A 25,626-nucleotide genomic window follows, 5' to 3' on the forward strand; every position below is an offset into this window, starting at 1 on the left:
AGGGCATTAACTCTCCCTTGACAGACATGAAGGCAGTCCTGTGATTGTAATATAATCCACCCAGACCATGACACTCCCACCACCCAAAGGTCTGTCTGAACCACACACTCATCAGCATAACGTTCACCACGTCTACGCCAAACACGTAATCGGCCGTCAGCATTACGTAGATAAGACGTGATTCGTCAGTGACTACCACACCATGCCATTGTTGTAACCTTTACTGAAAATGCCTACTAGCCCATTGTATACGCTCATTATGGTGTCTGTCAGTCAGAATTGGTCCAGCGTAAGGACGTCGAGCATGGAACCCTGTAGCGTGTAGACGGCATCGCATGGAGTCAACGCTGATGACCACCACGTCAACCTTGAACTGGTGCAGCAGTCCTAGCAGACGGCAGTGTTCAATCACTGATATGGACAAGGTCAATATGGCGATCCTGATGGAGCGTCGTAACACGTTGTTGCCAAGGTCATTGTCTACTGATGTCGTCTATGAAGCCAAACGATGGTGGAGTGGCCAAGTCCAAGTTGTCGTGCAATATCCCTGCTGCTGGTGACAACCTGAATCATGCCTTGTGCACGTTCTCTTTCGTGAGGTGTTAACCGCGGCATCTCTGTCCTCGTTTCACAATCGTGGACAGGAATTTGTTTCTATTTTTTGCAACTGGACATGCCCTTCGACTTCATGTTAGTTATATTCATTGATCATTGTAATGCTGAAATCCATCTTGATGAAAATATGGAAAATTTTACACTGGTGCGTTTTCAATGATGTTCAGTATATATGCCATTATGTCTCATGTACCATCGTGGGTGGTTTCGAGAAATAAATGATGATGATGATGTGTACAGCTGCATACTTCAAACTTCATACTTTCATCATTCACTGCAGTTGATTTGTTCACATGAGTAACTAACATCGGCGCGTACAGTTATTGTTTTTTGTGAATATCTGTATTGACAGAAGCTAAAATCTTGACACAGTGGCTACATAACCTCATTTAGAATAAAAATGCACAATACGTGAAATGAATTCAATTGATTATTTGTAAAGCTCTCGAAAACGGTCGACTTCTCGGCTTTTTCGATTCGCGCTGAAAGACATGTCAAGAAATCCTTCAAATGTAAACAAAATATAATGTGTCATGACCAAATGATATAGGGGTTATAATCCATGCTTATAAGACAAGTCGATTTCAGAAACATTTACTACTTGGAAATATCAAAATCGTACAACGTTTGGGACTCACTCTCTACCGGGATCTACAGTCAATCGGGAAAATGGTACTTGATGACGACCAACTTCCTGTTGAGTATGGACAGGGCTTACCCCCTGTGTTACTTAACTAAAACATATTCTGACCAGCATCCTTTAATAAGCAGCACCTGTCTAACAAAGTCTCTTTTATTCCACATAAGTATCATATCATATCTTGATTTATCTTGATAAGTATTTGCCTATATGCATGTACCAGGCACCAACACATAAGTTTTCATAATAACTTTTTAACCTAGTTATTCTTTCAACTATCATCAATTGACAGTTCTGAATAGACGTCTAGGACTCTTTCATACACTATGCAATAATATTAGTACATGTTCTGCTTGCCATACAAATTTGATACCACCTTTTCAGAATGGAATGCAAGAAGACATGGTCAAATTCTCTTATTTCTTTGAACAGAATGGACTGTAATAAAGTTTATAAAAATGGGCTGGAAATAGTTTTCCGTAACAGGCTAATATTCGCCCTTGAGTAACAATCAAGCTTATCATATTTGCTGCTGACACAAACTAAATTATATATAGAAAGAAACGAACGATCTATCTATCTATCTATCTATCTATCTATCTATCTATGTGAGACATTCTAAAAAAATCGTGCATATTCATATTAATTGTTTGTACCCGACAAACTGAAGTCAAAATCAATATTTTACGGTAACCGATTTATCTCAGTTTATTCTACACAGTAACACAATTGGGGAAAAAATAATTGTATGTTTATTTTAACCCCCTCAAACCATCCAAGTTTTATTCAATTCCCATGTGTCACAACTCCAGTGGCTGACTACCGTAACATAAAAAATGCACTCATGATTACTCCATGGACTGTCTGCTAGTTCTACTTCCTGTTTGCAAGCAATGGCATTGAGGAAAAATGACTGTCAAACACTGACACAAAAAATCATTTTTCTGAATTTTATCGCAAAAAGAGATGAGTACAAAATGATATCTGAGATTTTTGCATGTCCTTACCGTTACGGTAGCTACCACTAAAACCAATTAATTTTGTGAAGCCAAACAACGCCAAGTACTTCAGGCAGTGGGGGAAATCATTTGAAACCATGTGCTCAGTAAACTTTTGGGACCAGTTATTGTTTTTAAACTTTCAGTTGTATAAATATAGACGGTGTGTATCAGATAAAGATGGGTTTTCTTTACATAAAATCAATAAGTGCAAATGTTCAAATCTATTGAGAAGAAATTCTGGAAAATATTACAGATGTGAATATTAAACAAGCTTTTAGTTCATTGAATGATTTAATCCTGAATTCTGCTCAGTTAATGAAAATGCGAATACAACAAAGAGTTGTGAAACAATCTGTTTGGTTCGATAGCGATTGACAGAGATCACGTGATCAAAGGGCATGGCGGTTGTTATGATTTTGCTGTGAGAATGTTTCCTCAGTGCAAGATTCCTAGTGATACATACAGTCAATATTCTTTCTTAACTTACACATAAACCTCAGAGCGAATATGGGGGTTAATATTGTTGAATGGAGGGCGAAACTTGGATGTTTCAGTCCACGAGGCAGGCGAGGCCATGTTATGAACCCCGGTATAACAATACCACACGGGACTCGTTTGTGTTTGCGTCTGATTCTTCTCTCTTTGACTCTCTTACTTGTTGCTGGCGATGTTGAGGCAAACCCAGGGCCTCCTAAATCTGCATCAGACAGAATTCAAACGCGTTTATCAGTTCAAAATGTGTCTGGACAGTGTATAACCTCTGACCCACCTTCACAACACTGAGTGACCTCGTTGCAACGCTGGCATCAATACAGCTGCAGATCACTAAACTGAATGACAAGTTGACATGTTTGCCCAGGACTATAATAAAAAGAATCTCTGTACTCCAAGAGGAAAACATGTCATTGAAAACCAAACTCTCTGATCTTGAAGCCAAAACAGATAAAATTGAGGCGCAGTCTCGAAGAACAAACTTAATATTTCATGGTTTACCTGACAAACGAGGAGAGAAGTGGGATGAGAGTGAAAGGTGTGTAAGAGATATTTTATGGAAGCTTCGCTTCATCTAGATAATGCCACATCTCTTCCCATTGAGCGAGCTCATAGGCTACATTCAAAGTCTGGAACTCGGCCTATAATTGTCAGATTTACTTTCTTTAAAGATAACTGTGCTGTTCTGGACGCTGCCAAAAAGAATCTCAAGGGCAACAAAGACTTCAGAGTCTCAGAAGATTTTACTGAGAGAGTGCGTAGAGCTAGGTCCCAACTATTCCCCTTCATGAAGGCTGCGCGAGATGATGGTAAACTGTCTCATATGAACTATGACAAGCTAGTAATAGATGGTGCTGTCTATGTGTTTGACTATGAGATGAACGATATTAGACAAGTAGGCCAGAGGCGTGGATGGGTTTCTCATAAACCAAACCAGTTGCATCTCTCAGAATCTGTCTCAGAAACTGTCTCTCCAAGATAAGATTCCGGTCATGCCTCCAGTTCATCCAACACACATTTAGAATATTCAAATGACTCTCACAATGCAAATACTTGCAACACCAACGAACAGGATTACCCTACTACAATTTCTACTCAGTCGCCTGTACACATTTCTACCTCAGTAACTGATACAGTAACCTCTCAGGATACTGATGTAGATCAACATACTGCCTGCAGTAAAACAGCAAATAATGAAATGACCACAATATGTACATGGAACATACATGGCTTTAAATCAAAAGGTAAGTATACTGAATTTATAGATTTTTGTTAACATTTTGATATATTTTGCTTACTTGAAACAATGTGTTCTGATGCATCAAATGAGTTGCAGACTATTTTTCATGAATACGATATCTTTGTTAGCAATGCTAAACGTTCTGGAAACAAAGGACGGTTTGTATAAACAAATGTATATCTTCTTATTTTGAAAGAGTTTACTGCCAGTGGGAAAATACTTTATTCTTCAGATGCACAAATGACCAGTTACCCTTCCACCTGTTCCTGGTATTTGCATACATCCACCCTGAGCATTCTGCTGTCTACCATAATGAGGAGTCTAACGGTATAGACAAGTTGCAAGACCAACTTAGTCAAATCATGTTTGACTATGGAGAAAACTGTAAATTCATTATCAGCGGTGATTTTAATGCAAGTACAGGGAATGAAACTGATTATATTATTGATGATAAAACAGAATATGTATACCTGTCGATCAAGACTACAGATCTGATAACTTCTCTTGCAGTAAAGATTCGTGTGATACAGTCATTAATAACTTTGATAGATTCTTATTAGATATGTGTAAATTGATGGCTGTTCATACGGACGGTTTGATGGTGATAATGTGGGTGATTTTACGTTTGTTTTACACACTGGGTGTAGTACAGTTGACTCCTTTATTAGTTCACCTGATTTGTTCTCTGATGTTACTGATTTGTCTGTTCAAAGTAGAACAGAAAGTGACCATTTGCCAGTGATCTCTTCAATGAAAAATATTTTTGGCTCTTCTACACACAGAGAGAATCCTGTAGATGAGATACAGATTCCTATTTCAATTACAACTGTTCCCAAATATCGTTTGCCAAGTGAACATATACCTGATTATATAAGACACATTTCAAGTAATGAGTGCACTCATATGTTTGCAGAAATTTGTTCTTCATTACAAACGGATGTTAATATTGCTGTTGGAAAGTTATCAGATATACTTATTTATTGTGGAGAAAACGCAGGTGCATTATGTATATGGCCAAGAAGAGTTATATAGAAAAAACAACCGTTGTGGTTTGATGCAGAATGTCTACAATTAAAATCTAAGATAAATAAACACTTAAATAAATTCAGAACTTTTAAATGTGATGAGAATTTAAGGAACTATTTCAATACAAAATCTGAATATAAGAAGATATGTACTTTAAAGCAAAATTTATACAAGATGAAACTTAGTAATGAAATAAATGCTGTCAAATATGGTGATTGTAAAGAATTCTGGAGAACTGTAAATAAATATCTGAAGGGTTATGCTGGTGAAAATGATGTAGCACCCGAAGTGTGGTATGAATACTTTAAGGGTCTTTTAAACCCCACAGAAGCAACAAAGTTGAGTGAATTTGATAAATTAGTATCTGAATTTTGAGATTCTCACTCATGCACAGATTGTAGTGACTCTTGTCAGGTGAAATCATTGAACATCAGATTAAACAAGCATTGAATGAATTAAAGATTGGTAAGGCTCCTGGTATGGATGAAATATCACCTGAATTTCTTAAGAGTATAAGTCAGTTTATAATTCCGTATCTTAAACTATTGTTTAATAAGATTTTGGATACTGGTGTATTTTCAGATGCTTGGAATGTAGGAATGATACTTTCTCTTTATAAGTCTGGAAACAAATTGGAACCCAGCAATTATAGAGGTATATCTATATTAAATGTCCCAGGTAAACTATTTTCTGCTGCAATTGAAAAACCTATCAGAATTTGGCTTGATGTAAATGATTTCCTATCAGAAGCCGAGCAGGATTTCGACCTAACTATTCAATAGTAGACAATGTATTTGTTCTTCAAGCTTTATATACTAAATACCTAAGCAGACCAAAGGGGCGTTTTTATTGCGCATTCATTTATTTAAAAAAGGCTTTTGATTATGTGGATAGGAAGAAAATGCTTTATTTATTGATTCATAAAGGTTTAAGTGGAAAAATAGCAATTGTATTAAAAATATGTATGCATCATTCAAAGCATGTAGCAGAACAGACAAAGGTATTACTGATTGTTTTACAACTTCAAGTGATGTCAGACAAGGCTGTGTTCTCAGCCCAGTTTTATTTATATTTTCCCTCAATGAACTTGTATCTGATATGTATAATGAATGTGATCATGGTGTATTTGTTTCTCAGGAAATTGTAGATATAATGCTTCTTCTTTTTGCATATGATATTGCTTTGTTTTCTTATTCAGTTAATGGCTTACAGAAACAATTACATGTATTACAGTCTTATTGTTCCAAATGGGGCTTAACGGTGAACTTAGATAAATCTAATGTGATTGTTTTAGAAATGGTGGTATTGTAAACAGATTTGAAAAATGGACATATTGTAATACAACTATGAAGATAGTTTCATATTATAGTACTTAGGATTGATGATGTCTTCTAGACTAATATGGTCTACAGCATGTTAGCAGTTAGCACTTCAAGCATCTGAAGCAATAATGCCTGTTTATAATTTGTTCAAGCAAAATGATTTTATATCATTTAATGTAGCTTCTTCTATTTTTGATAGTAAGATTGCACCCATTCTATTATATGGTTCTGAAATTGGGTGTAAAATATCATGACTCTATAGAGAAAATACAAACTTCATATTTAAAGAAATGCTTAGGTGTCGGTAAATATGTTTCCAACAAAGCGATTCTTGGCGAAACAGGTAGATATTCTATGTTTGTTTCAACACAATTAAGAGCAGTCAGCTATTGGATAAAGTTAATACGTATGGATGCTTATAGATACCCGTATCAATGTTATGTTATGTTAAAACAATTAGATGACAAAGGTAAAAATAGCTGGGTGTCTGATATTAGAAATATTCTTTTCATGTATTGGTTCTCTTATGCATGGATATCACAGGATGTCGGTGATAAAAAGATGTTTAATTTCATTCTTAAACAAAGACTAAAAGACATATTTTACCAAGATTGGCATTCTTACGTACACTCATCCAATTATCTTTCTCATTATGCTCTTGTAAAATCGTTATTAGCGCCAGACAAATATTAACTGTATTACATGACAAATCTTTGAGGAGAGCTTTTTTTAAACTCCGGATCTCTTTGCATGATTTCAATGTAAACTCTGAGCGTAAAAGAAAAAAATTAAATCCAAGTGAAATTAAATGTGTAAAATGTAATAGCAACCAGGTCGAAGATGAATATCATGTGTTATTTGTGTGTAAGCACTATAGAGACCTGCGACATAAATATCTTCCAAACTTATGTGCAAGGTACAAGGATCAACATTTAATGATAAATCTTTTAAGTTCTAAAAATGAAGATGTTATTACCTCTGTTGCTCGTTTTCTTAAAAATATATTTATATATAGATGTAAAACGTGATAAGTATGTAAACTTTGAAAATATGTAACTGTACTATGGGTCGCTTGGCCTAAAATGCTGAATAAACTGTGTGTCTGTCTGTCAGAAAGCCAAGAGGCAAAAATATGCTAATCTTATGAAGTTTAGAAGAACGCATTATGATAATGATTTAAGCATGTATTTAGACAGTAGAAGAAACTTTGGATCTATTTGTCAACGAAAGCAAATTCAGACGGATGAAGCATATATGCATGAATTGATGGAAAATCTTAATGCGCCTAATCGTATTGGAAAACAGTAAAGCACACATTAAACAGTCGAAAAACTTCCACACGTAAAACTAACATATCTATAGATACATGGACGGAATACTTTTGTAAATTGTTCAATGATGGAATCGAGAATACTTCTTCTCCATTGGAGACGGACGAATGTAGTGATTATAATGATATTGATGAAGTTTCGAATATGATTTTAAACAAAGAAATAACCGAGACAGAAATAACAAAAGCAATCAATGGTTTGAAGAGGAATAAGTCAGCTGGTCTTGATAAATTAATTACTTAATTTTTCCTACATGGTGCTGGTGTTTTAACCCCAGCTCTTCATAAGTTATTCAACAAGAATTTTGACACGGAATGCATACTAGATGAATGATCGAAGTTTATCATTATCCCACTACATAAAAGTGGACCGTCAAATGATCCACGTAACTATCGAAGGATATGTCTTTAAAGCATATTTAGTAAAATATTTACATCAATCATATGTAAACTACTAAGAATGTGGACAGAGATGAAACAAACAACTTTATGGATGACAACTTCTTATTTATTGCATAGAGCGACGTTTCGATGTTGATTCTTACACCATTATCAAGCTAAAGGTGAATACAACCAGATGTAGAGGAGTATATATACACAGTATGTTTTGACAACAGCAGATTAACATTAACAACAACATGTAATTGAATAACAACTGGTACATACTTATGAGAGGCCAGTGGGAGACTAAGAACAACAAATGAAGCTGGGAACGAAGCCAACAAACAAGGGGGATTAAGTTGTAATAACAAGCTGATTAGATGCGTATAGAGTCTATAGTTTGATTAGTTATTCAATTACATGTTGTTGTTAATGTTAATCTGCTGTTGTCAAAACATACTGTGTATATATACTCCTCTACATCTGGTTGTATTCACTTTTAGCTTGATAACGATGTAAGAATCTACATCGAAACGTCAGTCTATGCAATAAATAAGAAGTTGTCATCCATAAAGTTGTGTGTTTCATTTTTGAGTCACCAACTTCTAGAATGCCCATCAAACAATTAGTGGACAGAGATATTTCATAACATTGTTGGATCGCAAGCTGGATTTAGACATGAGTATTCTACCATTGATAACGTATTTATTTTGAGTGCAGTGATAGAGAAACAAATAACGAAGAAAAGAGAGAAAGTATATGCAACTTCCATAGACTTTAAGAAGGCTTTGGACACAGTAAGGCGACCATAATCATTTAAATTATTTAATCGCATCGGAATAAAAGGCAGATTATTTCAAATAATACATAATCTATGTAATGATGTTGCTGCTTGTGAAAGAAATAATAGAACGTATTCAGAATTCTTCAATTGTCCTATCGGTTTAAAACAGGGTAGCATTATGAACCCTTTGATATTTCCTATATACATAATTGAATTAGCAACTAGTATTGAATGTTCAGACTGTTATGGGCCACAACTGATGCCTGATCTTGAACATATATATTTATTTATTTTTGCTGACGACATTATGTTGTTTTCTAATGTGGGTAAGGACTCCAAAAACAGTTAAACAGTCTTTCGATCGAATTTGGATTGAAATTTAACATGGCAAAATTAAATATAATTGTATTCAGAAAGGGAGGGAGGAATTTGATGGGGAAAAGTTAAAAGTTGTGAATAATTATAAATACCTAGGTATATATTTCACTCCTCAGCTATCATGGAAATATGCTATTAGAAGAAGAGCTCTGGAAGGGCAGCGAGTTTGAAATAGTGTTCTACAGACAGACAGAATACATTGAAGTTATTCTTCCATATTTTCCATACCAAAATATTACCAATCCTAACACACGGATGTGAAATTTGGTGATATATACTATACAATGAACCAGAAAGAATTCAGTCAATAGCTGGCAAGATATATTTACAACTAGCAGTAAAGACACTAACACGCTCTATTTCTTAACACTTCAGTAAGAGTCATTAAATATTGGCTTAAAATAAACAGGATGCCTGACCATAGATATGTAAAAAAATGTTACAGAATGTCACTTCTCTATGATACTAATGGAAAAGTAGACTGGGTTACCAAGGTAAGAAACATGTTATGCTCTGGTGGATTTATATATGTATGGACAAATCAGGGAGTGCAAAACATAAATTTTATTTCTCCACGCGTTTAAACAAAGAATGAAAGATGTATTTATATCAGATTGGTTTAATTCAATAAATGATACATGTAAACTACATAACTACAAATTGTTTAAGTATAGATTTGAAACTTAACTCATTACAAATAAGTAAATTTAGGTGTATTTTGGCAAACTTTCGTTGCGGTACACTCTCAGTAGAAATAGAAACTGGTAGTATGAACGGTGTCGAGCGCAAAAACAGACTGGGTAAATTATGTAAATCGGGAGATATAGAGGATGAATACCATTTTCTTTTGGGTTGTAGATCGCTTTCACACATTAGAAAACAATATGTCAATGTCAACACAATTTCTAAAGATCAATTTGTTTACCTGATGTCCCCCCAAAAGGAGGGGACTATTATAAATGTGTCAATGTAGTTACATCATGCAATGAATTTGAGAACTTCTATATTATTACCACACACATGAATCATTGTATCAGTATATTACTACACATATGAATATGCATATTGTACGCAAGCGCACTGTGCTATTATATTGTCTATACATTGTATGTTGTAATAGGCCGTTGGCCTTAAATATCAACTGAAATACAGAAATTGAATGTTTTAAAACTGATATTGTTAGTTGCTGTCACTACCGTTACGGTCACTGCCGTGATCATGGGTTTTGTTACGGTAAGGACAGATTTTGTGACGGCGGTTACATTTTTCTAGTTTAATATTGTTTGTATCTAAAATTTCAATTCAAACATGTCAAATGTTTGGAATTCTTATTCTCAAATGAATAAAACCAATAAGCGTATATTATGTATGATTTTTTGATACGGTAAGGACAGGGTAGTATAACGGCTGTTACAAAAAAGAACACGACTTATATAGGGCCGTTACGGTAGAGACATTAGTGGCTCAATGGCATTACTCATAATGTTACTGCCGTAACATGCAGTCTTTACCTGTTTTTTACATGACAGGGACATCTAAGTAAATATTTGCCTATTACATATGCTTCAAACATTCTGAAATATCTTACTGACAAATTTGATTCAATCAGCTTTTAAAGTAAACATAAATAAATGGCTATTATTAAAAGTGTCACAACCGTTATTGCGTCACTACCGTAACAATTAATGCCAAGGTCAATGCCATAACATCATCATTTTCGTTATTTTAAAAAAAATTATTTATCTATTTATGTCTGGAATTTGCAATGCAAGTATGTTTGGCAGTAGAGCTTCAAGTAAGCATAATATAATTCATATTCATATTCTCATTTTCAGAAATGAGAGGATTGTTTTAGCTGAACAAAGCTCAGAGGAACAACGCCAACTGCTGCCTCCACTGCATCCTCAGTACCGGGACTGCGCAGGATCTCGGACCACACTGGTCAGAACTGTCTACGAGAGGCAGGGTTGCGACCAAGACGTCCTGTTAGAGGCGTGATTTGGTGGAGAAGGTGTCATGATGTGGTCAGCCATCTCTCATAACGCAAGGACAGACATGGTGCACATCAGGGGGAACTTGACAGCACAGCGCTATATCGATGAAATCTTGCGTTCGCACGTCGTCCCCACCATGACCAACATTAACGATGTTTTCCGGCTGGACAATGCCCGTCCTCATACAGCACGCATCACCATAGCCTTCCCAGTAAACAGCATTCTGCCATGGCCTACCAGATCCCCGGACCCAATTGAGCATCTTTGGGATGAATTGGATAGACATGTACGACAACCACAACCTCAGACATTAAAACAGCGCTTTGGAGGCTGAGTGGGCTACAATTCCCCAGGTGTCATCCTCAATCGGATTGCGTCTATGGGAATGAGGTGCCAGGCAGTAATTGACTCTCAGGGAGACCACACACGTTACTAACTGTACGTGATGTCAAATGTGACGTTGGGACATTCGATGAATGTTACTAAAGTACTGTCGGAAAAAAACTGTTATTTCGCATTAACATCTACAATTTACGTAGATAATATGTGAAAGTGTGAAATATTTGTTAAACTAAGTTCGGCCTAACTATAGTCTCAGAGGTAGGGAGATAGGAAACGTAAAAATTGGACTTTACTCAGGAGAGATCAGTGCAGAAGTGAGCAATGCGGGTTTTTTCTAAGTCCATATCGACTTATTTGGAACATACCATGGCTTCATGAAAATTAGAGGCCGATGATATTGTATTACAAAGGACACTTTTTAAATACCCATTTTGAAATTAGACTTAGCTTCATTATAAACGACAGCTGACGTAAAAAAATAATAACTTTAATTGTGAAACTATTAAGGATGCAGCTACCATGGAGTCTCACTATCACTATAAAAAGAAACAGGTAGGAGGGGTCGTCTCAAAAGCAAAACAAGAACGGGTGTCGCATACGCTGATTTGGGGTCGGGCTGGGGTATAGAGATATCAGCTAAGATAAGATGATCCTTCAGGGGAATTAAACTGGGGAAGTAAACGGCATGCCATAACAATTTACAAATAATATCCAGTCCTGTCGATGTTTGGGTGGTCATGCCATTTATGTATTTTGAGACATTTAATACGATGACTGATTAGGCTTTTCTACGGGTGTCATACTTTTTTACATATATGAACATAAACTTTATGAAAGAAATACACGTAAGATGTTAATCAATAGATGCAACATATTCAACACACAAGAAAAGGCATCAAATATCATTGATATGACCCCTTGTGCCTGTAGGCAGCACGTTCATTTCATGACAGGTGAGTCGATGGTCCGTCGTCATACCTGGCTGAGCGACCTAATTGCCATCAATAGTCTGACCTATTGTTTTCAGAAGCTATTCGTATTCTTTCTAAATTTTGCGCGATTTTACGAGTAAGCATGCTTTTCTGGTGTCGTCTCAGGACGCCGACGGCTTTTCTGGATATCCTATTACGCATCCCACTGAACGCCCAGTTAGGCCGATGTGGGTTATTTCGACATATGCTATTTGCAATTGTGTAAATTTTAGGGATACAGAGTAATAGCCTAAAAACAGTTTTTTCTATTTCCGACAGAACTTTAAAGCCTCGGTTGAGGTTGTTTATCTGCACATTTCAAATTTCTTTCATTTTTAGTTCATGTAGTAAAATCTGGCTTTGCGTTACATTTTCTTAAGAATATAATTATACTAACGGAAAAAGTAACTGTGCATAACATAATATTGCATTAAAAAACTTATTGGAAATCTTATGATAATAAACCTAAATAACTATGTAGCAAAACAATTTGCATGAAATGTGATGGCACGTGCATTTTGTGCACAATTGAACTTACTCATTTTTGCATGATTTTTTACACCTGGAGCTCACACACCTGATATTGAAAATTGAAGTTTGGTTGATTATTCTCGAAGCTCTGAATGTTGTGGAAATTTGAACCTAAACTGTGCGTACGTCATTCGAATACGGCTTGCAGAAAACCAGCGACTCTATGCCGTGGAGACATATGCTGGAAACTGGAATGGCCGAAAATGAAGACGCATGCGTTGTTCAACGCCAACAGTCGCAAGCGTTGTGGTATAGTGAAGCATCACATCTCCTAGTCATTGTCAATCTCAATCTGACAGGTCTGCAAAACAGGGATGCGATCATTGGGCCTCATGTGCGGCCGTTCATTCAAGGACAGAGACGTAACTTCATGCTTCAGCAAGATAATGCCTGTCCGCATGTCGTTCGTGTTGTGACAGATTTCCAGAGACAGCAGAACAGTCCGGTGCTACCCTGGTTAGCTGTTTCTCCGAACCTGTCCCCTATCGAGCACGTTTGGGATGAAAAGGAGAAACGTTTACGTCAGGCCCAGAATCAGACTTTGACGTTAGCTGAATTTTGGCAAATAATGCACAGTTACTTTATTCCAGTAATATATATAAAATCACTGAAGCGTGACACAAATTAAACTAGCGTTGGTTTTGTGCATAAAACATAACATATCTAAAAATACACATATTATAACTGGAGTAGTTACCTTTGAGTGCCGTGAAGAGGCTTTCGTTCAAGTCATAGCTGTTTTCGAAGTAAAGCTTGATCTGTCTAAAAGTAAAACTTTTGGTGAAGCAATGGGTGACAATTGGATGACAGTTCTTATCATATTTTTGTGGAATGTTCTTTGTATTCTAATATCAGACAGGAAATGTTTCCAAATATTAGCAGAGTTTGTAGCATTAGAGCACCAACAAACCTAAAGGTACTATCAAATGGCAGTGCAGATCTTCCGTACAGTGACAATATTCAAACTTTTAAAGAAGTTCAAAAATATATATCAAAATCCAAAAGATTCAGTAATTGGATCTAATATTTATGATCTAAATAATTCATGTATTCAATCTATTCTTATTTTAAATGTCTTATTCTCCTTTTGTATATATATCTTTCTATCCCTGTACATGCAGTTTGTTTCAATTTTGCATCTAAGCACTGTAAATAGGCGAGAATTTCACTAAGTTGGAAGAACTTGTACCAAATCCATTCTCTTTAAATCAAACAGTTAGATTCGCATGTCAATAGTTTTACACACACATAAGGCTACACAACTCAAAAGCGATAAGAACTTCATTTTGGTAGATTTACAAATACAGAGAGACAGAGACAGGTAGTGACAGAGACAATGAGGCATTTCAAACTCACTTCTTGGTGCAGGTCGACAAATCAAGAGGTTTCAGGGAGGTGAAAGTGAGTTCACCGGTCAGTATTTTGGTCATCATCCTTCAGCACTGACGTTTACCTGTCACAAAACCGAAGGCAATTATACCGCGTTAATCTCAATTCCTGAAAAGTTTATATACATCATTGACGACCATATATTTTAGAATGACGTTGGTGAATGTTTCGTATCCCTAATCGCCATAGGCGTCTTACGTGAGTTCTTAAGCATGAATGTACTTATACTCACCTACTATTTAATCAGCTTACAAAAATAATGCTAATCAAAGCTCAGACAAATAAGTATTACTATTGACAACAGAATAACTGCCATAAGCACACGCCTCTATTCACATAAACACTCTCAGCAACTATTTTGCAAATCATTATCCATCAACAGTGCCTGACTTTTATGACGGTCTATAATAATGTGTATAATAATGTGTTGCAAATGAGTTTCCATTGTTGTCCCCCGCCGCAACGCGGAACGGGGGACTATGTATTCAGCGGCGTCCGTCCGTCCGTCCGTACGTCCCGATTCTTGTTAACGCGATATCTCATGAACTGTTGTACCCAATGTCTTCAAACTTGGTGACAGCCTACATTGGGAGATTACCCAGACACCAGTCGATTTTGGTGACCTTGACCTTATTTTCAAGGTTCAAGGTCACAACGACACTTTGACCACTTTTCCTAAATTCTTATTAACGCGATATCTCATGAACTGTTATACCCAATGTCTTGAAATTTGGTGACAGCCTACGTTGCACGCTTTTAACTCTTGTTAACGCGATATCTCATGGACTGTTGTACCCAATGTCTGAAATTTGGTGACAGTTTACATTGGGGTATTACGCAGACACCAGTTTATTTGGGTGACCTTGACCTTATCTTCAAGGTCACCACGACACTTTGACCGCTTTTTAAACTTATTTAAACGCGATATCTCATAAAACATTGCACCCAATGTTTTCAAGTATGTTGACAGCCTACATTGGGTGATTATGCCAGTGACACCAGTAAATATAGATATTCCATTCTTTAGCGGCTGGGGACATTGCCCTATCAGTGGCAAAGACTTGTTTGTCATTGAACTGACATACTTGAACAAGCAATTTGCAAAAACAAACCCATGACAAAAAACGTATACCGTGCACATCACGTTTCAACGTAAATTGGTTTTAATATCTACAGTGAATCATGTACGCGTGCTTATGTTGTCTTCAACTACTATATCGCAAAGCCAAGGTAATACAGGTAAATTTAATTGCCACGAAGGCAAACATTCCAAAACCTAAGGCCCGCATGAATTTATAAACAAACGCGGAAGATATTTTGAAGCGAAGCAAAAATCTTCGAAAGCACTGAAAACATTTCAATGCAAACTGAGTCTGTTAAATACAAGTAAACCATATAAAAGATATCACAAAAATGTTTCAGTAACCAGTCCAAAATGTTTACGTATTTGTGTGAGACTGAAACTATGGAGCAAAAGCAGATCAGTTAAAAGATACAGGGAAAATGCTGTGTAGTTTCTGACATATGCTAAGTGCAACATTTCTAGGATACGCAGATTATTAGTTATCTGCTGTGTACTCTTATGCACATTACAAATGTAGTACGTGGCAGTATGACATAATGTGTCTAGAAGAATAGTCAGTAAGACAAGAGGTAAACGTTTTGTACGATCATGAGTTGTCATTGTATCCCAACTGTGTGAAGTACTGGTCAGCCAGTGGTACATATAGACCAAAACGACCTACAGGCTGCAAGGGTAGAACACTGTACAAGAAACTAACACAGCTAATGGAGAAATGCACCCACGGTCGACTGTGACTATATATTCAGGTACTGCTTTTGATTGAATGTGACATCCGGACACAAAAGAAAACTGTGAAACCAATTGCAATGCGTAGTGAGAATGACAAGAGTGACCAAATGTGGACCTTAAAGCGCCGACATATACATTCTCCACGGTCTCTTTTTCGTCGGCAAATTCACATGGACTCTTTGAAAGTACTCTAGTAGAGTTAAGCGGTAGCACTTCGTCTTGACAACGTATTAACTATCATGAATGATCTCTTCTTGTCTAATAAATACCGTAGTTTACTTTTGTACAACAACGAGTCACATAGTGTAAAGGGAGTAGCCTGTAATAGCACTAATATATAAACGCAATAGACCCAGAACAAAATGATTGGCACAGACATTGTAACAAGTAACGGTGATGATGATGATTTGGAGATTTACGTGCGCTTTCCGACATGATGCGTATTTCGTACACTGACTAGCCAGGCCATTTGGTGTTTTGATTGAAGGGGCGAAAGATATGGCAACTTGGAGAGAGCTTTAGGGCTGCATAATTAAATTTGTGTGAATTTTGAATTTTGAAATTTGCCAGAAGTTGTAGGGGGGATGAACAACGTAATGTTTTGGGTGGCATTTGTTCTGTTTTTGTATTATTTTTTTAAGGAAGCAGAAGTTTGTTATATGGGTTTATAAGCGACCTAAAAGACCAGTTTTCATGAAAAATATGCCTAAGGCTTTGAAGGTTTGAGTGTTATTTAGTGGGCTAAGTGTTTGTAGTGTTAGGTATGTGTTAGTGTCCAGTGAACTCTGGAGCACCGTTTTTGTGTGTGTGTGTGTGTGTGTGTGTGTGTTGTTGGTTTATAAAAAAAACCATTATTATGTAGATGGGAATTTAATTTTGTGTAATTTGGTTACCGCCCTGTGCATATTTTTAGATTTATTGTAGTATTGTATTTTTAGATTTATTGGCATGCCCGTTGCCAAGAACACCAGCATGGGCAGGGATCCAAATGACGAGTTGGTTTTTGGTGCTTTTGTTTTTATTGCTTGGTGCTCACTGTGAGGGTCTGTTAGAATTAATATTTTATTGTGTTGTTTACAATCGGGTCATGGAGTGCTGTTACCATGCCCATTAATTCTGAAAGTGAAAGTTGATTGGCTGTCTGTATTACATACTTATCCATGAAATTTATCAATGAAACGATACCACTGAAAGCTCCTGACAGGTAATTAAGCGCAGTTGGACGGATTGAAACATAACACCAATAACAAGGGGCTATTATGCAACCTGGATACAGGCGTACCTGGCTATTAATTAACAGCAACATGTGCGCTTAAAATACTACACTTTGAGAGGTGTATTATCTTTTTGCCTGCACTTTAATTGGCAATAAGCGGATTAGGATTAACAGTCTAGTGCTTGCAGAATTATAGCCTGTTCGAGTAAGTGGAGTTCACTCACTGACCACACTAAACCCATTCATATAGATTAGTGAACACAGTCATTAAAAGTAATCAAATGTGCAATGAGGGGTTATACAGCAATTTAAGTTTACGACAAGTCATTCTACAATGGCAGAGGCACGTGTTCAATTTGTTTCCAATTCCTCGGGTGGCCAGAGTCTAGTATTCAATGGTTATAAGTTTAGAGTGAAATGAAGAAGAAACCGAACTGTCCAGTGGAGATACTGTAAGAAAGGTTCTGTATTTGTTGATGTTGCATCCAATATTTGTCAAATGATTCATATTCGTGCATTTATTGTATTTCCGGGAGCTATATGCAACAAACGGAATTTGATAAACATTACCATTTCTCCTTATTTGCTTGCATACATGCATTTCTAATATAGACTATAGCTTGAATCACCATTGTTATAAGGATAAGTATGGTCCGCTGATTTTAATCCCAAAACAATACCTGCAGACAAAAAGAGAACACCCCCTTTGAGACTGTGCATTTTGACAGCTCTGGCCAAGTGGGACGGAACACCTGTGATATGGAGACAATGCTAGGGATGTGGCACTTTGAAAAGTGTATTTGTTTACAACACATCACTTTGATATCTTATAACGTGGTATTTAGGTAGATATAATACTTTTGATTGAGTCAATGTTGGAAATGAAAGAGAAAAGGGCTTTCATTTTAATGGACCAGTTATCTTTACAAAGTATGTATTATGACGTTACTAAGTGGTATGTAGGTAGATATAGTAGTAGTGTATGGATTGAAACACAATTCAGGATACAATCGTAAGATTATAGTTGTTTTTGAAAGCCCGATTTAAACATATTTATTTCCAATGAAAGGAACCGGATTGGTAAACAATCATAAGCTTATATGAAATTATTTGAAAGCCCTGGCCTATTTGGACGAAACAAAGTCTTGACACTTTTTATTGGGCTATGTTGGGAATGTAGAGGGAAAAGAGCTTCATTTTAACAGCACAATTGTCTGGCTGGATATTACATCTACACCACACACTAGTGCTTCAGAGAAAATGTCATGTGTATCAAATAATTCAACGCTTCTTTACACCAGTTTACTTCCACGTCATCGTGTATAATATGCAGGATCACATGGTATAATGTTTGATAAACTAAACAATCATATTATAAGTTGCAATTTAAACATACAGAAGACAATATTCGTTTGATATAACAACGCTGACAATGTTGAAATTAAGTTAAAATGAGTTGAATTTGTTGTCATGTTTCTATTAAACATGCTTTTATTTAAATACAACCCCCAAAACATGAATTTTGAGTTTTCGAAAATGATTTTGTAATATTTATTCATCCTTACCATATAAAAATATCATCACACGTTTATTACTCAAAATAATCCACCATCGGTGGTACATGGGTATAACAAAGAGGTATGTTACATACAATATGTACAACAAGATGACTAAATGATGCATCAATTGAAGTGTTTGCAAACAATCTTGATGAACTTGGATACATTTTTAAGGGTAGAAATTTTACTTGAAAACAGTTGACGGAATTTCGATAAATTTGGCCAGGGACTATAAGGTTCTTTTAACAACGATTTACGTATGTCTGCAAAATAATTACATTTAAACAAATAGTGGAACTCATCTCCGATCAAATGTGAGTCACATAAGTTACAAACTCTGTGTTCTTTTGGTATATTTTGCCATCTCCCTGTTTCTATGGGGAGTTTATGGTTGCATGTTCTAAATTTTAAGATCGGTTTAGAAATAGCATCTGAGAGAAGTAGGTATTGTTCGAAGTTTGGAGAGCGCTTCAGAACTTTATAGTATATTCCTTTAGAGGAGTTTTGCATATCGCTCGTCCACGATTGTAAAAATTGGTCCTTTAAGATAAATTCAACATTTGAAATGATCCATGGATTTGAGTATAGATGAGGGTTGTCAAAAACGTCAGGCAATCCGCACCTACAGAGAATATGTTTAATATGACTTAGCCAGACATAGTTATTCGATGTTTTGTTTTGTTTAGTAATATATTGAAGAATGAAAGTTGCTATTTTGTTATTTGGATGTGATAATGTCAATTTACACCAGTACGAGATTAGTCGTTTCGAAATTTGAAGCAAATAATAATAATAGTCAACTTATCATGCGCATTTGTCCATGCACAATGCATGCTCGGAGCGCCCAATCAATCTGATTGTTTTTATTACCCTGGATAACACAATCTGCCTGTTAGGTGCTAGAAAGCAATAGTCACATGTTTTATCCCACCGGGTACCCAATTTTTGCTGGGTGAACATAGGCAATTTTGAACAGACTCACTTGCCTAAGGTGAGGCCACATATATCTCATGTGCTTCGTTGTGGGGCAGGACTGAAGTCCTAGAAACTCTCAGGAGTCAACACAAGAAAAAAAAGGTCTTTCCAAAAATTTCCAATTGGATATATCATATTTCAAAAAAATTCCAAACTTGGGAACATCATGTTTCCAAAAAGTTCCAAAATTGGAAATATCATATTTCCAAAGCTTGGAAATGTTTGGAAATTTAGGAAGGATTTTACTACCACTTCGTTCAAGTTCTCCTAAACCCAAGGATCCCCATGAGTGTATAGACTATTTCACGCATCTTTTGTTCTGTTCGAGTTCTTATTGTTGATATACATAATGCATCTTGCATGTGACATATTTATTCATTTGACTTGCAGGAATAGGCCGTATTTTGATATTATCCATTTGCGCTTTAATGTAATTGCATCTGACGCGTGAAGAGATACATTTTTAAAAGTTGGGATCATGTTTAAAGTACTATTAAGTGTTTTCTATTCGCCGTCCTATGCGATCAACTGGGAACCAATTCTATATAATAGTATAACTTCACTCATCTGCATCCTTCTTGTTCTAAGTGTCAAAACTTGATATTGACTGCCATATTTGCCCCCTACTATGGCTAGCATTTTCTAAAATACTGTTTTAAGTATATGTCTTACTGTTATCCACAGAAGCGCAAATAATGTTTCCCCTGTCACTGTTTGTATAAACACAAATTACATAGACCTACGTTACATCATGGATTAAATAAAAGTTTAACGGACTCACTGACTGACTGGGCAGGGTTTATTACATGTCATAAAAGTGAACCCTTGCCAGGGAATAATAGACATATTGTTGTAGAATACATTCTCTAATTGGTACCGTCTAATTAACACCTGTCACAAGGGATGGGCCGTTTGGGTTTATGGTCAGAGATCGTGTCATGCAATTGATGTATTCACGAAATATCATGAACTTGTTAATAGATAATTGCTTATGTTGTCCACACACGGGCGGACTGAGGCAGAAACGGTGGTATCCTCTTTTGCCAGTCGGGCAAGTTGTTCATTTAAAGAGTAAGAGGATTATGAGGCATGGTCGACTGGGTGTGTTTGTTTAACTAATCCCACACGGCTCTCACTAGTAGAGGGAATGATTTTGGTTCAGTTATTACATGGCTGTTCTCCATACACCTCCATGTTCCCCATACATCTCTATGTGTCTAGAACAGCAAAACTTAACAATGTTGTTTTACTGTAAGGTATATTAGTTGCCATGTTATGGCAAGTCTTCACTTTATCCCATGATGGCAAATGCTTTGGTGAACGTTCAGTTTGTTCCAAATGGTCGAGGTGGTAGAAGTTTAGTGTATTAGGGATATAATTTTCGAATTATGACTAGCAAGCGTGATACAACACATTCGAGATGTTGCTATCCTTCTTGTTGAGCAACAATTAACACCAGGGACGACTTGATCACAAGCTACAGAAACCATTTCCTTGTCTTCCTCAGTGAGAACAGACCACAGGCCATTTACACAAGTGACACAAGTGGACTATCATTTGTATTTTCATTTTCGCATGCATAAATTGATAAATTACTAATCACAATCATACATAACACATAACATACATAACTGTACACAATGTTTAGCATTATGTAACTGCGTAAATAAAAGAAATCGATAAGGTACTAATCACAATCACAATCATACATCATCAATGTCCACAATGATGGTTCATACACAACTGACTTTAAAGTCCAACAAGATGAGAAACAGCATCTCCATATTCTATCATGGTCTTCCTTTCTGCTTGAAGATGGTCTTTTGCTCTCTGTAGTCTACCGTTAAGTTCTCTGTATTTTCGTTTTCTGGGTCATTTATGTATACTGAACATAAAAATACAAATGATAGTCCACTTGTGTCTTTCTTGGCTTGGTCATCTCCTCAGTCATCCCCCATCATTGTCTTGCTAATTAACATGGTCTGGTGATCCTCTTAATCCCTTAATAAACAACTTGCCCGACTGGCAAAAGAGGAACACCCCGTCAAAACAACACAAATGAATTCCTTCTTTAATAAATTATAGTGTAACTAATTCATTTGGTCATTTACAATAAAAGGTGACTAAATGTTTAATACATTATTCGCTTTAGATCACGTTGAATAATTTCTAGAGAAATCAGTACACAAGTTCATATCACAGATGATTCTAGTTTATGAAAAGGATTAAAGGGCCACTGATCCAGAGCGATTAATGTTTCTCGCCAACAGTCTAATTACGAAACCTAGCTGCAAATTGGTCAGCCCCTGCTCCCTCGGCCGTGACGGACGCGGGGTCTGGGCTACTGTCCGCCTTGGCAGAATTTCTTCAACCTAATCAGTTGATTACAACCTGGTTCGTCTAATTTTAGGCCCTGACTATACCTGGATTGTCTAACCACGCATGAGTGATTTCCCCATGGGTCAGTGTGAGCCGTGAAGTCACTGACCCGTAAAATCTTGTTTGGGAGAGGCTATTGGAGGTCTTGGGGGTCTCAAAATGGCATGTTCTCATTTCGCCTACATCCCATTTCGCCTACAGTCTTAAAACAACATGTCATGGTCTGTTGACTGTTGATTACGCAATGGTAAACTAGTGACACCCCTATGATCTAAAAATGGACTCTTCTAGTTACTTATCATTTTCTGACCACAATGAAATGATAATTTATTTATCTTATATCACATCATATCATCACATCATCTTCTAGTTGAAGTAGTTGAAGGACAAAAAGAAAGTTTTTTTAACGAATTTATTTCTGTTATTTGTCTGTTATTTATTCTGTTATTTGTCATTTTCCGATCACTATCGTGACATTGTCCATTCTCACTTCAGAAGCAAATTGCTCTCTAAGTCTGTCCAAGCGACTCTCAAGGTTTCGGTAGATCCTTGATTTGGTGCGGACATGATCGATCTGTCTGCGTGCCAGTCTGTTCGCTGTTTCCAATTTCTTTATAGCAATGGCGAATTCATATATGTTCGGGTGATGCTTTCCGACGAGTTTCTTGAAGCCGTTGTGAAAACCCTCCAAATGATTGTTGGTTCTGGGTCCTGTATTTTCATGCTGGTTCCAGATACGAGGCGGGAATCTTGCGTCGTAGTCTACCCATGTAGAGGTCATGTAGTCGTTGAAGGCAGCAACACCCTAAACATCTGGAGACGCAGTCAATGTATCCATCCACGCATCATGGACCTGATCCACCGGGAGGAGGGGAAGAGAAGCAGCACGTCGCACATGGGAGTTGAAAGTTGGATTGTTCCTGTAGTCGTTGACTAGGCCTTTCTCGAAACTTGTCTCCAAACAGCTTGTGTATAATGGAAAAAGCATGTTCCATCCATGTACACTGTTTCGGCTACAGCAAGGATATCCATCATCTCTGCGGTTGTGAAGATTAGAATCCTGTTTTCATCACCGTCGTCTACCACCAGGAACTGCCGGCCGTCTGAAGTCTCTGTCTTAAAAGCTTAAATTTTGTCTCTATTTGTTTGTAATTATTTTAAACACAATCATGCGCAAGTCTTGAGCTTGTCACTTGTGACAACAGATCTTATCCTCTTTACTCAACTACATATCCTTATGACAACTTGGTATTTCACAGTGAGGAATTAACTACATCTCATCATCGCATGCATTAATCCCTGTCATTTTATTTTAATCCTGTTTTAACTTCTCAGTGGATGCACTAATCCTGTTTACTCAACTACATATCCTTATAACAACAGTCAATCAACACTCAGTGAGTCAGGTTCATTATAAGAGTAGGGGTGCATTCTTTAATCCCAATTCGCCTACATTGTTTTTTAAGGCGAATTGAGATGTAGGCGAAAGAGACTAAACCCTCAAGATGCTTACCGGGGGCGCGCTGGGCGGTCTGGCTAAGGCGCCAGGCTACTGATCCAGCGAGGTTGAGGTGCCGGCATCAAGCCCACTTGTGACCGGGTGTAAAAACCTTGGAGTCAACTTTGTGTGCAGACTCTTTCCGTGTTGCCACAATCCCTAGTGTACAGTACACAACCCTGTGCACTTAAAAGAACCCACGAATCCGTTGGTATATGACCAGATGGTGGCCACATGAATACATGTACGTGCAAACAAGAATCTACCCAAGCTGCCAAAGACACAAGCTGACTTTCAACTGGAGAGAGACAGGACAACTACAGATGCAGGGGACCGGTTCCTGATAGTTGACCAAGGGGATAACAACCGAATTTTGAAATTTTACACAACCTCCAACCTGGAACATCTCTGTGATGTGATGGCCTGGGACCAACTGATTTGGAACCACTTTGCTAATGATGGACACAGAACAAACAACAACATTGAAGGTTGACACAGCAAGATCAACTCCCTCACCCCATGCCACCCGAATATATTTGATTTCATTCAGCTCATCAAGAGGGAACAGTCTACAACTGTGGTGAAACGTGCACAGCAGAGAGGAAACAGACGTGGACCATCAAGACGCCGACAGTATGTGGTAGTTGACCAAGGTCCTCGTCGTGCAGGAGCATTTAAGCAATGAAGTTTCAATGTGTAAGATATATATGCAAATAAGCACAGTAAAATAATAAATAATAAAAATATACGATGAAATATATCTATGTTGTCTTTGTTTTTATTTTGTGGTAACAACCCTGTTAAGTTTGAAATGGATTGGTCCACATGCCTACTTCGTCTAACGAGCAAAGACACTCAACCCTGACTATGCCTGGGTCGTCTAATTGCTACTGTTTACCTGTTTTAAACATTAGACGAAATAGGTTAATACCAATCAGTGGGACATTAGGAAGGGTGGATGCCTATCAGATGCCGTTATTTGAAACTATCCCCGGTAGTTCTTGTCTGATTGTAATAAATTATCCCAGCAGTGTAGGCTTTTTTCAGATTTTCAAATGTTTAGATGGTTTAGTGACTGATCCAATTTGATCCTATTTCTGTGTTTTTTTACCTCAATATTTAATCATGTAAAAATATGGTGTCTATTACGTATGCTATGATATCAAAAACACACATTTGATATATATTTGAATCCATAAACTAAACAATCCCACTTTGCCATTGCAAAATAAATCTGAAATTTTACTTAGGTACATAGGTACATACAGTTTTTAACTAAGTACACAGCAAATGCTTACATATATTTCTAATGTAACAACGAAGCTCTGTTCGTATCCTCAAAACAGTGTCGGCCCATAAGTTGTTTGTTTTTCAGGCAATCAAACTTGCATGCAATACAGCGATTACTACTCTCTTGCTGTAACCCTTGTTTGGTGGTAAACCTACACATGTTATTTGTCATCATTCACTTGATGGTCTGTCAATGAATTTATAAAAGGTATAATTAGTGATAACACCACTCATATTACCCGACTGACTGAACTGAACTTTTGATTTTATTCAATCAGGCTGCAAACTGTAGCATAAGAGGTACATAAATAATATTTACATTTATATGCAACATAAAAAGTATATACAAACGGTATGATAGGTGCAATGTACATCGTGCTAGTTACATATAAAGTTATTGAAATTATTTCTTAAATACAGCCTTAGTTATTTTACAAAAACTTGAGAGTTTTCTTAAAGT

At 36.8% G+C, this 25,626-nt stretch overlaps 1 protein-coding gene across 1 annotated transcript in view; it reads right to left on the bottom strand.

Annotated features, from left to right (window-relative positions):
* Positions 1 to 25,626, bottom strand: part of LOC124260513 (ergothioneine biosynthesis protein 1-like) — a 65,262-nt gene that overhangs the window by 26,884 nt on the left and 12,752 nt on the right. Inside the window, exons 2-3 of the mRNA XM_046694842.1 lie at positions 14,404 to 14,500; positions 13,745 to 13,809 (exon numbers count right to left, since the gene is read on the bottom strand). Coding sequence (XP_046550798.1) covers positions 13,745 to 13,809; positions 14,404 to 14,480 — 142 coding nt within the window. The 5' untranslated portion in view covers positions 14,481 to 14,500. The remainder of the gene's footprint in view (positions 1 to 13,744; positions 13,810 to 14,403; positions 14,501 to 25,626) is intronic.

Source organism: Haliotis rubra, unplaced genomic scaffold (assembly GCF_003918875.1).
Source record: "Haliotis rubra isolate DU_JTF1 unplaced genomic scaffold, ASM391887v1 Scf767, whole genome shotgun sequence".
Lineage (NCBI taxonomy): Eukaryota > Metazoa > Mollusca > Gastropoda > Lepetellida > Haliotidae > Haliotis > Haliotis rubra.